The sequence below is a fragment of the Scyliorhinus torazame genome, chromosome 1 (genome assembly GCF_047496885.1).
Source record: "Scyliorhinus torazame isolate Kashiwa2021f chromosome 1, sScyTor2.1, whole genome shotgun sequence".
In the NCBI taxonomy this organism is placed as follows: domain Eukaryota; kingdom Metazoa; phylum Chordata; class Chondrichthyes; order Carcharhiniformes; family Scyliorhinidae; genus Scyliorhinus; species Scyliorhinus torazame.
The window spans coordinates 87,063,390-87,077,377 of NC_092707.1; the positions used below are offsets into that span (position 1 = coordinate 87,063,390).

General features: G+C 54.1%; 1 protein-coding gene across 3 annotated transcripts in view; it reads left to right on the forward strand.

Moving 5' to 3' along the window:
- Nucleotides 1–5,504: 5,504 nt before the first annotated feature.
- Nucleotides 5,505–13,988, forward strand: part of pla2g1b (phospholipase A2, group IB (pancreas)) — a 37,712-nt gene continuing 29,228 nt past the window's right edge. For 2 of the 3 annotated variants that reach the window (XM_072497620.1, XM_072497630.1), the window contains exons 1-3: nucleotides 5,505–5,733; nucleotides 5,827–5,995; nucleotides 7,857–7,984. In XM_072497620.1, the coding sequence (XP_072353721.1) occupies nucleotides 5,700–5,733; nucleotides 5,827–5,995; nucleotides 7,857–7,984 (331 nt within the window). In that variant the 5' untranslated portion in view covers nucleotides 5,505–5,699. The remainder of the gene's footprint in view (nucleotides 5,734–5,826; nucleotides 5,996–7,856; nucleotides 7,985–13,988) is intronic. The other variant, XM_072497637.1, reaches the window with a different exon arrangement.

Sequence of the window (13,988 nt, forward strand, 5' to 3'; positions counted from 1 at the left end):
GTTTTATTGAAAATTTTTCCCCAAACAACAATTTTTCCCCTCTTACAAAGCAAACGCAACAATAACAAGACAGAAATTTTAAACAATACACAAGTAACAAAACCCCTTTATCTTTGACCTAAACTAAACCCCCCCTCCCCCCCCCCCCCGCCCCCCCCGCCTCCCCCTGGGTTGCTGCTGCTGGTCATCTGTCTTCCCTCTAACGTTCCCCTAGGTAGTCGAGAAATGGCTGCCACCGCCTGGTGAACCCTTGAGCCGATCCTCTCAGGGCAAACTTTATCTGCTCCAGTTTAATGAACCCCGCCATATCATTTACCCAGGCCTCCAGTCCGGGGGGTTTCGCCTCCTTCCACATGAGTAGGATCCTGCGCCGGGCTACTAGGGACGCAAAGGCCACAACGTCGGCCTCTTTCGCCTCCTGCACTCCCGGCTCTTCCGCAACTCCAAATAGAGCTAACCCCCAGCCTGGTTTGACCCGGGCCTTCACCACCCGCGAAATCACTCCCGTCACTCCCTTCCAATACCCTTCCAGTGCCGGGCATGCCCAAAACATATGTGCGTGGTTTGCCGGGCTCCCGCCACACCTCCCACATTTGTCCTCCACTCCAAAGAACCTGCTCAATCTTGCTCCCGTTATGTGTGCTCTATGTAGCACCTTAAATTGAATCAGGCTAAGCCTGGCGCATGAGGAAGAGGAATTTACCCTGCTTAGGGCATCAGCCCACATACCCTCCTCTATCTCCTCCCCTAGTTCTTCTTCCCACTTTCCTTTTAGTTCGCCCACCGACTCCTCCCCCTCTTCCCTCATCTCTCGGTAAATCTCTGACACCTTGCCCTCTCCGACCCACACCCCTGAAAGCACCCTGTCCTGTATCCCCTGTGTCGGGAGCAATGGAAATTCCCTCACCTGTTGTCTAGTAAATGCCCTCACCTGCATATATCTCAAGAAATTTCCCCGGGGCAACTTATACTTTTCCTCCAATGCTCCCAAGCTCGCAAAAGTCCCATCTATAAATAAATCTCCCACCCTCCTAATTCCCAACTGGAACCAGCTCTGAAATCCTCCATCCATTCTTCCTGGGGCGAACCTATGGTTGTTCCTGATTGGGGACCCCACCAGGGCTCCCCGCACCCCTCTCTGTCGCCTCCACTGTCCCCAGATATTTAATGTTGCCGCCACCACCGGGTTCGTGGTAAACTTTTTAGGTGAGATCGGTAGCGGCGCCGTCACCAGCGCCTCTAAACTCGTCCCTTTACAGGACTTTCTCTCCAGTCTTTCCCACGCCGCTCCCTCACCCTCCATCATCCATTTACGTATCATTGCCACATTGGCGGCCCAATAGTAATCGCCCAAGTTCGGTAGTGCCAATCCTCCTCTGTCCCTACTACGCTGAAGGAACCCCCTCCTTACTCTCGGAACTTTCCCTGCCCACACGAAGCTCGTGATGCTCCTGTCTATTTTATTAAAAAAGGTCTTAGTGATTAGGATAGGGAGACATTGAAATACAAATAAGAACCTCGGGAGGACCATCATCTTAATTGCTTGCACCCTGCCCGCCAGCGATAGAGGCTGCATGTCCCACCTCTTGAAGTCCTCCTCCATTTGTTCTACCAACCGTGTCAGATTAAGTCTGTGCAAGGTTCCCCAGCTCCTAGCGATCTGAATCCCCAGGTATCGGAAGTTTCTTTCCACTTTCCTTAGAGGCAAGCCTTCTATCTCTCTACTCTGGTCCCCTGGATGTATCACAAATAATTCACTCTTCCCCATGTTTAGCCTATACCCCGAGAAATCCCCGAACCCCCTCAAAATTCGCATAACCTCTATCATTCCCCCCGCTGGGTCCGACACGTATAACAATAGGTCATCCGCATATAACGAGACTCGGTGTTCTTCTCCCCCTCTAATCACCCCTCTCCATTTCCTGGAGTCCCTCAACGCCATGGCCAGAGGTTCAATTGCCAACGCGAACAACAATGGAGACAGCGGGCATCCCTGTCTTGTTCCCCTATATAGTCGGAAATACTCCGATCTATGTCGACCTGTAACTACGCTTGCCGTTGGAGCCCCATAAAGAAGTCTAACCCAGCTAATAAACCCGTTCCCAAACCCAAACCTCCTTAACACTTCCCATAAATACTCCCACTCCACCCTATCAAATGCCTTCTCTGCGTCCATTGCCGCCACTATCTCTGCCTCCCCCTCCACTGGGGGCATCATTATCACCCCTAATAGTCGTCGCACGTTAACATTCAGTTGTCTCCCTTTTACGAACCCTGTCTGGTCTTCGTGCACCACCCCCGGGACACAGTCCTCTATCCTCGATGCCAGTACCTTTGCCAACAATTTGGCGTCCACGTTCAACAATGAAATGGGTCTATAGGACCCGCACTGCAACGGATCTTTATCCCTCTTCAAAATTAACGATATCGTCGCCTCCGACATCGTCGGGGGTAGAGTCCCCCCTTTCCTGGCCTCATTGAACGTCCTCACCATCAACGGGGCCAACAAGTCCACATATTTTCTGTAATACTCCACCGGGAACCCGTCTGGTCCTGGGGCCTTCCCTGCTTGCATGCTTCCCAGTCCCTTAATAACCTCGTCCACCCCAATCGGTGCCCCCAGGCCTACCACCCCCCGCTCCTCCACTTTCGGGAACCTCAATTGGTCCAGGAACTGCCGCATCCCCTCCTCTCCCTCTGGGGGTTGAGACCTATACAGTTCCTCATAGAAGGTCTTGAACACCTCATTTATCTTTCCTGCCCTTCGCACCGTGTCTCCCCTTTCGTCTCTAATTCCTCCTATTTCCCTCGCTGCTGCCCTCTTTCGCAATTGATGAGCCAACAGGCGACTCGCCTTTTCCCCATATTCATACCTCCTCCCCTGTGCCTTCCTCCACAGTACCTCCGCCTTTCTGGTGGTCAGAAGGTCAAATTCCGTCTGGAGTCGTCTCCTCTCCCTGTACAATTCCTCCTCCGGGGTCTCTGCAAATTCCCTATCCACCCTTAAAATCTCCCCCAGTAATCTTTCCCTTTCCTTGGCCTCTGTTTTCCTTTTGTGGGCCCCAATGGAGATCAGCTCTCCTCTGACCACCGCTTTTAGTGCTTCCCATACCACTCCCACCGGGACCTCGCCGTCGTCATTGACCTCCAGGTATCTCTCAATACACCCCCGCACTCTTGCACACACTCCCTCATCCGCCATCAGTCCCACATCTAATCGCCAGAGTGTTCTCTGCTCCCTTTCCTCTCCTAATTCCAGGTCCACCCAATGTGGGGCATGATCCGAAACCGCTATGGCTGAGTACTCAGCTTCTTCCACCCTAGAGATCAACGACCTTCCCAAAACAAAAAAATCTATCCGGGAGTACACTTTATGGACATGGGAGAAGAAGGAATACTCCCTAGCCCTAGGTCTAAGAAATCGCCATGGATCCACTCCCCCCATTTGGTCCATAAACCCCTTAAGTACCTTGGCCGCTGCCGGCCTTCTTCCGGTCCTTGAGCTGGATCTATCTAGCCCCGGGTCCAGCACCGTATTAAAGTCCCCTCCTAAAATCAAGTTTCCTACCTCCAGGTCCGGTATACGCCCCAGCATCCGTCTCATAAATCCCGCATCGTCCCAGTTTGGGGCATACACGTTAACCAACACGACCTCCATTCCCTCCAGCCTGCCACTCACCATTACATATCTACCTCCGCTATCTGCTACGCTGTTCTTTGCTTCAAATGCGACCTGTTTCCCCACCAAAATGGCCACCCCTCTATTCTTTGCGTCCAGTCCTGAGTGGAACACCTGTCCCACCCATCCTTTCCTTAGCCTAACTTGGTCCGCCACCTTTAGGTGCGTCTCTTGGAGCATAACCACGTCTGCCCTTAGTCCTTTCAAATGCGCGAGCACTCGGGCCCTTTTTATCGGTCCGTTCAGGCCTCTCACGTTCCACGTGATCAGCCTCACTAGGGGGCTACCTGCCCCCCTCCCGTGTCGACTAGCCATTACCTTCTCTAGGCCAGTCCCATATCCCGCCTCCGCGCTCCCGCTCGCTCCCCCAGCGTCGCACACCATCCCCGCCCACCCACTCTTTAGCCATTTCCTTTTGGATTTCCGCAGCAGCAACCCAGTTGTCCCCCCCCCCCTTCTCCCTCCCTCCTCCCCTCCCCGCTAGATCTCTTTCTAGCTTGATTGCTCCCCCCATATTACTTCCGTAAGTCAGCTAACTTCAACTGACCCCGGCTACTCCTGCTCACTCCTCGACCCCCCCCATGTGGGGAACTCCCATCCGCCTTGCGCCTGTCTTCCCGCCTTATTCTTTCTGGTGCGGGAACATCCCTTTACCTGACCCGCCTCTTATGGCGCAGCTCCCTTTCCCCTCCCCCTCCCCTTCCCCATTCTCCAACTATGTCCCGTCTTTCCCCCCTCACCGGCGCCCACATTTCCCCAATGTCTCCCCCCTTCCCTGTTTACTTCTCAATTAACTTCCACCGTAACATTAACAATAACATTTCCTGCAGCATCAGTCCCTCAGTTCCGATCCAATTTCTCTTCTTTGATGAAGGTCCATGCTTCCTCCGCCGTCTCGAAATAATGGTGTCTCTCCTGATACGTGACCCATAGTCTTGCCGGCTGCAGCATCCCGAACTTCACCTTCCTTTTATGCAACACCTCTTTGGCTCGGTTGAAGCTCGCCCTCCTTCTCGCCACCTCCGCACTCCAATCCTGGTATACCCGTACCACTGCATTCTCCCATCTGCTACTCCGCACCTTTTTAGCCCATCTCAGGACCTCTTCTCTATCCTTAAGGCGGTAAAATCGCACGATTATCGCCCTGGGTGGTTCTCCCGCTTTTGGTCTTCTCGCCGGAATCCGATTTGCCCACTCCACCTCCAAGGGGCCCGTAGGGGCCTCAGCACCCATCAGTGAGCTCAGCATCGTACTTGCGTACGCTCCACAGTCCACTCCTTCCACACCCTCAGGGAGACCCAGTATCCGAAGGTTCTTCCTTCGCGCTCCATTTTCTAGGGCTTCGATCCTTTCAGTACACTTTTTATGAAGTGCCTCGTGCGTCTGTGTCTTAACCGCCAGGCCCAGGATCTCGTCCTCATTATCTGTCACCTTCTGCTCCACCACGCGGAGCTCTGTCTCCTGGGTCTTTAATGTCTCCTTGAGCCCCTCAATTGCCTGTAGCAACGGGGTGACAATGCTGCTTCTAATTGTTTACAACAGTAAAGTCTTAAAACATCAAATCATGTCCTGTGATCCTTCTAGTCAGCCACTGGAATTGCGAATATCTTTCCCAATGTTATGGGTCTCTATAGTCTACAGGGATTGTATACCCGTGCCAACATTCTCCAATTCCACCTGGGCAAGAGATCAAGAAATGAAGCCTGTACTGGCCAATGGATGAGCTCATACCGCAACCAACAGGAAAATCAGTCTTTATCTGATCCGTTACTGGCACAGCATAACCCAGGAACTAAAGTTTACTACTTATTACACTTACGGAGAGCAGAGTGAATGTTTGGACAGGATTCACCTCCAGTAAGGTGTACAGGAAATTAAGATATTCTTGCTGTATTGAAAGGCCATCGGTTTGGAACTTTCACCCTGTTTGTCTCTTCCCGTATGCTGCCTGACCTGCTAAGTATTTGCAGAATTTTCTGTTTTGGATTTCCAGCATCCCTGGTACTTTTAATTTTGCAAGATGTTCTCGCTGCTTGTTGTGGTTCTAGTGGCAGGTAAGGAGGGGCTCTTTTTGCTTCATGTTTTGCTTTGGCTGTCGATCTCACCATGTTGGGACTCAATTGCCTCTTTCTATGCTCCTCTCCCAGCCCCTGTTGTAGCGGCTGAAAGCAGGTCCCGCCAGTTCAAAGCCCTCTGGCAGTTCCGCGGGATGATTCTGTGCACCATTCCGGACAGTATTCCCTTGCTGGATTTCAGCAATTACGGCTGTTACTGTGGAATTGGGGGATCTGGGAACCCGGTGGACGAGCTGGACAAGTAGGTCGACAGCAAGTATATTCAAAGTCGCAACTTACCTCCATTACAAGCACCCACGTTTGAAGCAAGCGCTAGCTTTGATCTAGACAGGCTCAAAGTGATTGAACATGCATTGAGGGCGCTGCCTATTTTTTCATGCATTTTGAAAGATGTACTTTTGACGTGACATTTCATTAGAGATGCACTGACCTTAGTAAGAGCACACACGCAAGCAAGGCGAGGAAAGGATTATTCGATTGATCCTGTTGGACATTGGTGTGAGCTAACATCGATATCCACCAACTGTAAGGGAGGGATTACCCCCAAAGCACAAGAACTACGAGGAGGTCATTCAGAGAGAACAGAGCAAATAAACAGGCCAATTATCAGGGAAAGCTGGGAAATTCCTCACTAACTCTCCCAAAATACCAGGAGATATTGGTTCCAAGAAAGCGCATCCCACAATGATCCTCCCAAACTCTGTACACAATAGAATGTGAATGCAGTACCACACAATGAACTCAAATAGCCTGGCAAATCTTACACCGTGCCTATAGATTTTTGTTACTGTGTTCTGTTGGTTAAGGACAGAGTTTTTTAAAAATATATTTTTATTCTCCTCCTCCTTCACATTTTCATCCAAATTTAAACCCACCAACAAACAATCAACAATAACAAATACAATGTCAAATCCCTGGTCAACAATCCCCTCCTCCAGTGGCGCAGTGGGTTATAGCCCTGCTGCCTCACGGTGCTGAGGTCCCAGGTTCAATCCCGGCCCTGGGTCACTGTGAAGTTTGCACATTCTCCCTGTGCTTGCGTGGGTTTTGCCCCCACAACCCAAAGATGTGCAGTGTAGGTGGATTGGCCACGCTAAATTGCCCCTTAATTAGAAAAAGTAAATTGGGTACGCTAAATTTATTTTAAAATAGGAAAAAAAAACAATCCCCTCCTCCCACCAACCCCCAAACAGCTCCCAACATTTAAAATACAACATCAAAGAAAAGGAATCAGGAATCCACCATCCACCCATACATAGTCATTAACAGCATACACAGTCCAACCCCCCCCCCGCCCAAATGTTCCATGTCATCCAATTCTTGAAAGTGCATAATGAACAAAGCCCATCAATTGTAGAACCCTTCAATCCTTCCCCTCAGCTCAAACTCCACCTTCTCGAGTGTTTAAAACTCCAACAGATCCCCCCACCACGCCATGGCACAGGGTGGAGAAACTGACCTCCACCCCAACAGGATCTGCGTTTGGGCGATCAGCAAGGCGAAGGCTACAACATGTGCCTCCGCACCAGCTCTCCCCATCTGGTCTTCAAACCTCTTCCCTTCCCATAGGCTGCCCAGTCTGTCCCCACCCTAGAATCCCAGGACCCAACCTGGCTCCAGGATCCAATGAAGCACTTCATGGGTCTGCTTGCAGTCCCGGATGACCCGTTACCCCGAATATGGCCTCCAGAGGACCCGGCTCAAGCCTCACATGTACCACCTTCGACATTACTCTGAAAACCTCCCTCTAATACCCTTACAGCTTTGGACAGGACCAAAACATATGAACGTGGTTTGCGCCCCCTCCCCTCTTTCCCCCCCCCCCCCCCCAATGCTCACAAACATCCTCTACCCCTTCAAAGAGTCGGCTCATCCTCACCTTTGTGAGGTGCGCCCTATACACCACCTTCAGCTGTATCAGCCCTAACCTAGTACCTCACACCACAACCCCTCCTCCATGCTCTCTTCCAACTCCTCCTCCCACTTTGTCTTAATCCCCTCCAGTGGGACCTTCTCTTCTCCCAGAATCGCCCCATAAATCACCGACACCACCCCCTTCTCAAGGGCAGAGGTTAACTGACATGTTCTCCATGATTTAACAGGTGCTGTCAAACCCACGATAACTGTTACGGTGATGCCTTGAAGCTGAAGTCCTGCTGGCCAATATTTGACAATCCTTATACCAAGGGCTACAGCTATACCTGTTCTCAGAACACTATTACCTGTCCCAGTAAGTATAGACCTGAGGCTTCAAATGGTCATGTGAATTCTTTTTTTAAAAATAATTTTTATTAAAGGTTTTCATAAAATATCAATAACAAAATGAGAAAGAAAAAAGAACCCAACAGGGTTAAGTACAAAACACAATCTAAAAAAGCAACCCCCCAAACCTCTCCCCCCCCCCCCCGTACATAAATAATAAATTAACATTAACACCCCGACTTAAGACAACAGGTGTATACACCCCCTCAGACCCTTCCAGTGTAAATAACATAAATAAAAATAAAGTAACCCCCCCCCCCCCCCCCCAACCCCCAGAGCTACTGCTGCCATTGACCAATGTCTATCGTTCTGCCAGAAAGTCTAAGAACGGTTGCCACCGCCTAAAGAACCCTTGTACCGACCCTCTCAAGGCAAATTTCACCCTCTCCAATTTAATGAACCCTGCCATATCGCTGATCCAGGATTCCACGCTTGGGGGCCTCGTATCTTTCCACTGAAGGAGAATCCTTCGCCGGGCTACCAGGGACGCAAAGGCCAGAATTCCAGCCTCTTTCGCCTCCTGCACTCCCGGCTCCTGTGCCACCCCAAATATTGCGAGCCCCCAGCCCAGTTTGACCCTGGATCCTACCACCCTCGACACCGTCTTCGCTACGCCCTTCCAAAATTCCTCCAGCGCTGGGCATGCCCAGAACATATGGGTGTGATTTGCTGGGCTCCCTGAGCACCTAACACACCTGTCCTCACCCCCAAAGAACCTGCTCATCCTTGTCCCGGTCATGTGTGCCCTGTGCAGCACCTTAAACTGTATGAGGCTGAGCCTCGCGCATGAAGAGAAAGAGGTCACCCTCCCTAGGGCATCTGCCCACGTCCTCTCTTCGATCTCCTTTCCCAACTCCTCCTCCCACTTACCTTTCAACTCCACCACCGAGGCCTCCTCCTCCTCCTGCATCACCTGGTAAGTTTTCGAGATCTTCCCCACTCCCACCCACCCCCCGAGAGCACCCTGTCCTGTACTGTGTGTGGCAGTAGCCGTGGGAATTCCATCACCTGCCGTCTGGCAAACGCCCTTACCTGTAAGTACCTGAAGGTGTTCCCCGGGGGAAGCCCGTACTTATCCCCCAGCTCACCCAAGCTCGCGAACTTCCCGTCCACAAACAGGTCCCCCAACTTTCGTATGCATGCCCTGTGCCACCCCAAAAACCCTCCACCTGTTCTTCCTGGGGCGAACCGGTGGTTCCCCCGTAATGGGGTCCACGCCGAGGCCCTAACTTCCCCCCTATGCCGCCTCCACTGCCCCCAAATTTTGAGGGCCGCCACCACCACCGGGCCCGTGGTATACCTCCTTGGAGGGAGCGGCAGCGGCGCCGTTGCCAGCGCCCCCAGACTCGTACCCACACAGGACGCCGTCTCCAGCCTCTTCCATGCAGCCCCCTCCCCCTCCATCACCCACTTGCGCACCATTGTCGCATTGGCGGCCCAGTAGTACCCACAGAGGTTGGGCAGCGCCAGCCCCCCCCCCTATCTCTACTCCGCTCCAGGAACACCCTTCTCACCCTCTGAGTCCCTCGCGCCCACACAAACCCCATTATACTCCTGTTAACCAGCCTGAAAAAAGCCTTCGGGATGAACACGGGGAGGCACTGGAACAGGAACAAAAACCTTGGGAGCACCGTCATTTTGATTGACTGCACCCTACCCGCCAGGGACAGCGGCAACGCGTCCCACCTCTTGAACTCCTCCTCCATTTGCTCCACCAGCCTTGTAAAGTTAAGCCTATGCAGGGCCCCCCAGCTCCTGGCCACCTGGACCCCCAAATATCTGAAACTCCTCTCTGCCCTTTTTGGTGGGAGCTCGCCAATCCCCCTCTCCTGGTCCCCTAGCTGAACTACGAACAGCTCGCTCTTCCCCATATTGAGCTTGTACCCCGAAATGTCCCCGAATTCCCTAAGCATCCTCATTACCTCTGGCATTCCTCCCACCGGGTCCGCCACATATAGCAGCAGGTCTTCCGCATAAAGCGACACCCTATGCTCCTCCCCACCCCGCACCAACCCCCTCCAGTTCCTCGACTCTCTCAGTGCCATAGCCAGGGGTTCAAGCGCCAGTGCGAAGAGCAGGGGGGACAGGGGACACCCCTGTCTCGTCCCTCGGTGCAACCGAAAGTACTCGGATCTCCTCCTATTTGTGGCCGCACTCGCCATCGGGACCTCATGCAACAGCCTAACCCACCTGACAAACCCCTCCCCAAACCCGAACCTCTTCAGCACCTCCCACAGGTACCCCCACTCTACCCTATCGAAGGCTTTCTCAGCGTCCATCGCCACCACTATCTCCGCCTCCCCCTCCCTCGCCGGCATCATGATAACGTTCAAAAGCCTCCGCACATTCGCGTTCAACTGTCTCCCCTTCACAAACCCCATCTGGTCGTCATGGATGATCTGCGGCACACAATCCTCAATCCTCGTGGCTAAGACCTTCGCCAGCACCTTGGCATCTACATTTAGCAAGGAAATCGGTCTGTAAGACCCACATTGCAGGGGATCCTTGTCCCGCTTCAGGATCAAGGAGATCAGTGCCCGGGACATCGTTGGGGGGAAAGCCCCCCCCCCCCCCCCCCCCCCCCCCACCTTGCCTCATTGAAGGTCCTTACTAACAGCGGGCCCAACAGGTCCATATATTTTTTATAGAACTCGACCGGGAAACCGTACGGCCCCGGTGCCTTCCACGCCTGCATGCTTCCTATCCCTTTGATCAGCTCCTCCAGCCCAATCGGGGCCCCCAGTCCTGCCACCAGTCCCTCTTCCACCTTTGGAAACCTCAATTGGTCCAGGAAACGGCCCATCCCTCCCTCCTCCCGTGGGGGATCGGATCGGTACAATTCCTCGTAGAAGTCCCTGAAGACCCCATTGATGCCAACCCCACTCCGCACCACGCTCCCTCCCCTGTCCTTTACTCCCCCGATCTCCCTAGCTGCGTCCCGCTTCCGAAGCTGATGCGCCAGCATCCGGCTTGCCTTTTCCTCATACTCGTAGACCGCCCCCTGGGCCTTCCTCCACTGCACCTCCGCCTTCCTGGTGGTCACCAGGTCGAATTCGGCCTGGAGGCTGTGCCCCTTCCTCAACAATCCTTCCTCGGGCTCTTCCGCATACCTCCTGTCTACCTTCACCATCTCCCCCACCAGCCTCTCCCTCTCCCCCCGCTCCCTCCGCTCCTTGTGGGCCCTGATGGAGATCAGCTCTCCCCTCACCACCGCCTTCAGTGCCTCCCATACCATCCCCACTCGGACCTCCCCGTTGTCGTTGGTCTCTAAGTACCTCTCTATACTTCCTCGGACCCGCTCGCTCACCTCCTCGGCCGCCAACAGCCCCACCTCCAAGCGCCACAGCGGGCGCTGGTCCCTCTCCTCCCCCATCTCCAAGTCCACCCAATGCGGGGCGTGGTCCGAAATGGCTATTGCCGAATACTCGGTATCCTCTACTCTCGCTATCAGCGCCCTACTCAAAATGAAAAAGTCGATTCGAGAATAAGCCTTATGGACATGTGAGAAGAATGAAAATTCCCTAGCCCCCGGCCTTGCAAATCTCCAAGGGTCCACCCCTCCCATTTGGTCCATAAATCACCTCAACACTCTAGCCGCCGCCGGCTTCCTACCAGTCCTAGACCTGGAGCGATCCAGTGCAGGATCCAATACCGTGTTAAAGTCTCCCCCCATTATCAGGCCCCCCACTTCCAAGTCTGGGATCCGACCCAACATACGCCACATAAAACCCGCATCGTCCCAGTTCGGAGCATACACATTGACCAGTACCACCCTCTCTCCCTGCAACTTACCACTTACCATTATGTACCTACCGCCATTATTTGCCACAATGCTCGACGCCTCAAATAACACCTTCTTTCCCACCAAGATCGCCACCCCTCGATTTTTGGCATCTAGCCCCGAGTGAAACACCTGACCTACCCACCCTTTCCTCAGTCTTACCTGGTCTGCCACCTTCAGGTGTGTCTCCTGGAGCATAATCACATCCGCCTTGAGTCCCTTCAGGTGCGCGAACACGCGGGCCCGCTTAACCGGCCCATTCAGTCCCCTTACATTCCAGGTTAGCAGCCGGATCAGGGGGCTACCCACTTGCTTCCCCCGCCGACTAGCCATGACCCCTCCTCGGCCAGCCACGCGCCCACACCCCACACCCGGCCCGTTCCCCACAGCGGCATAACCCCGTCTTGACCCACCCCACTCGCTCCAGCTCCTCCTTGATCTTAGCAGCAGCAACTCGATTCTCCCCCCCCCCCCCCCCCCCCCCCCCCCCCCCCCCCCCCCCCCCCCCCCCCACCGGCTAGGACCAAGCCTAGCTGGTTTGCTCCCCCCATTGCACTTCCACAAGTCAGCTGACTCCTGCTGACCCCGGCACTCCCGCCTCCCCTTCGACTCCTCCCATTGTGTGGCACACCCTCCTCTCCCGCTCCCCATTCACAGGCTCTCCCTCTCCGTTCTAAGCGCGGGAAACAATCCTTGCTTCCCCGCCCCGGTCCCGTCCCCCCCAGTCTTCGGCGCGGGAAAAAATCCCGCGCTCTCCACCTACCAGGCCCCTCCACCAACCAAAACAGTGCCCAACCCGCCCCATCCACCCTCCCCAACCCGAAAGAGAAAAACACAGAGAAAAAGAAACCCAAAACAATGCAAAGGCCCCCCCCACCCCGAACCAAAAATAGGCATAACATATCCACCGCAGTCCCCAATCGCCCATCCTGACCCTCAGTCTGTGTCCAGCTTCTCGGCCTGAACAAAGGCCCACGCCTCCTCCGGAGACTCAAAATAATGGTGCCGGTCCTTGTAGGTAACCCACAATCGCGCCGGCTGCAACATGCCAAACTTCACCATCTTCCTGTGCAGCACCGCCTTCGCTCGATTGTACCCGGCCCTCCTCTTCGCCACCTCCGCACTCCAGTCCTGATATATCCGAACCTCCGCGTTCTCCCACCTGCTGCTCCTCTCCTTCTTGGCCCACCTGAGCACACACTCCCGATCGACGAACCGATGGAACCGCACCAGCACCGCCCGCGGAGGCTCGTTAGCCTTGGGCCTCCTCGCCAACACTCTATGGGCCCCTTCCAGCTCCAGGGGCCCCTGGAAGGACCCCGCTCCCATCAACGAGTTTAACATGGTGACCACATAGGCCCCCACGTCCGGCCCCTCCAGCCCCTCCGGGAGGCCCAGAATCCGCAGATTCTTCCGCCTCGACCGATTCTCCATCTCCTCGAACCGCTCCTGCCATTTCTTGTGGAGCGCCTCATGCGCCTCCACCTTTACCGCCAGGACTAAGATCTCGTCCTCATTGTCAGAGATCTTTTGTTGAGCCTCTCGGATCGCCACCCCCTGGGCCGTCTGTGTCTCCAGCAACTTATCAGTAGAAGCCTTCATCGGCTCTAGCAGGTCCGTTTTAATCTCTCTGAGGCAGTGCTGGATACCCTCCTGTTGCTCCTCCGCCCACTGCCTCCACGCTGCCTGGTCTCCGCCCGCCGCCATTTTGTCCTTCTTCCCTCCCTTCTTCTGGTCCACCACCATCTTTTTTGTCACCCCGCTCCTAGTTAAAGCCATATACTGATGGGGAGCTATTATTAACTCCTTCCCACACCGGGAAACGTCGAAAAAGTGCCCTTTGGGGCCCTGAAAAGAGCCCAAAAGTCTCGAGAGGGAATCCTTTTGGCAGTGTTCGCTTCACAAATCTGCCCCAAAATGCCTGTGGAAACTCCTGAAAAAGGTCTAAGAGTCCATTCCAGACGGGAGCTGCCGAATGCGCGACCTACTCCTCCATGGCCGCCACCGGAAGCCTCGTCCCCGCTTCTTCAGCGGCCTTGGTGAGATCTTTTCACAGTTGTTCCCTCTGCTGTTAGAATTCACTTTTGATAAAGGCCCTCAGGTCAGTTTGCAGCTTTAAGCTTGCCCTTCCCCCGCCTGCATGCTGGAAGAGGCCCTGTTTATCCTGTTGCAGCCAAATCTTTTACTGTTT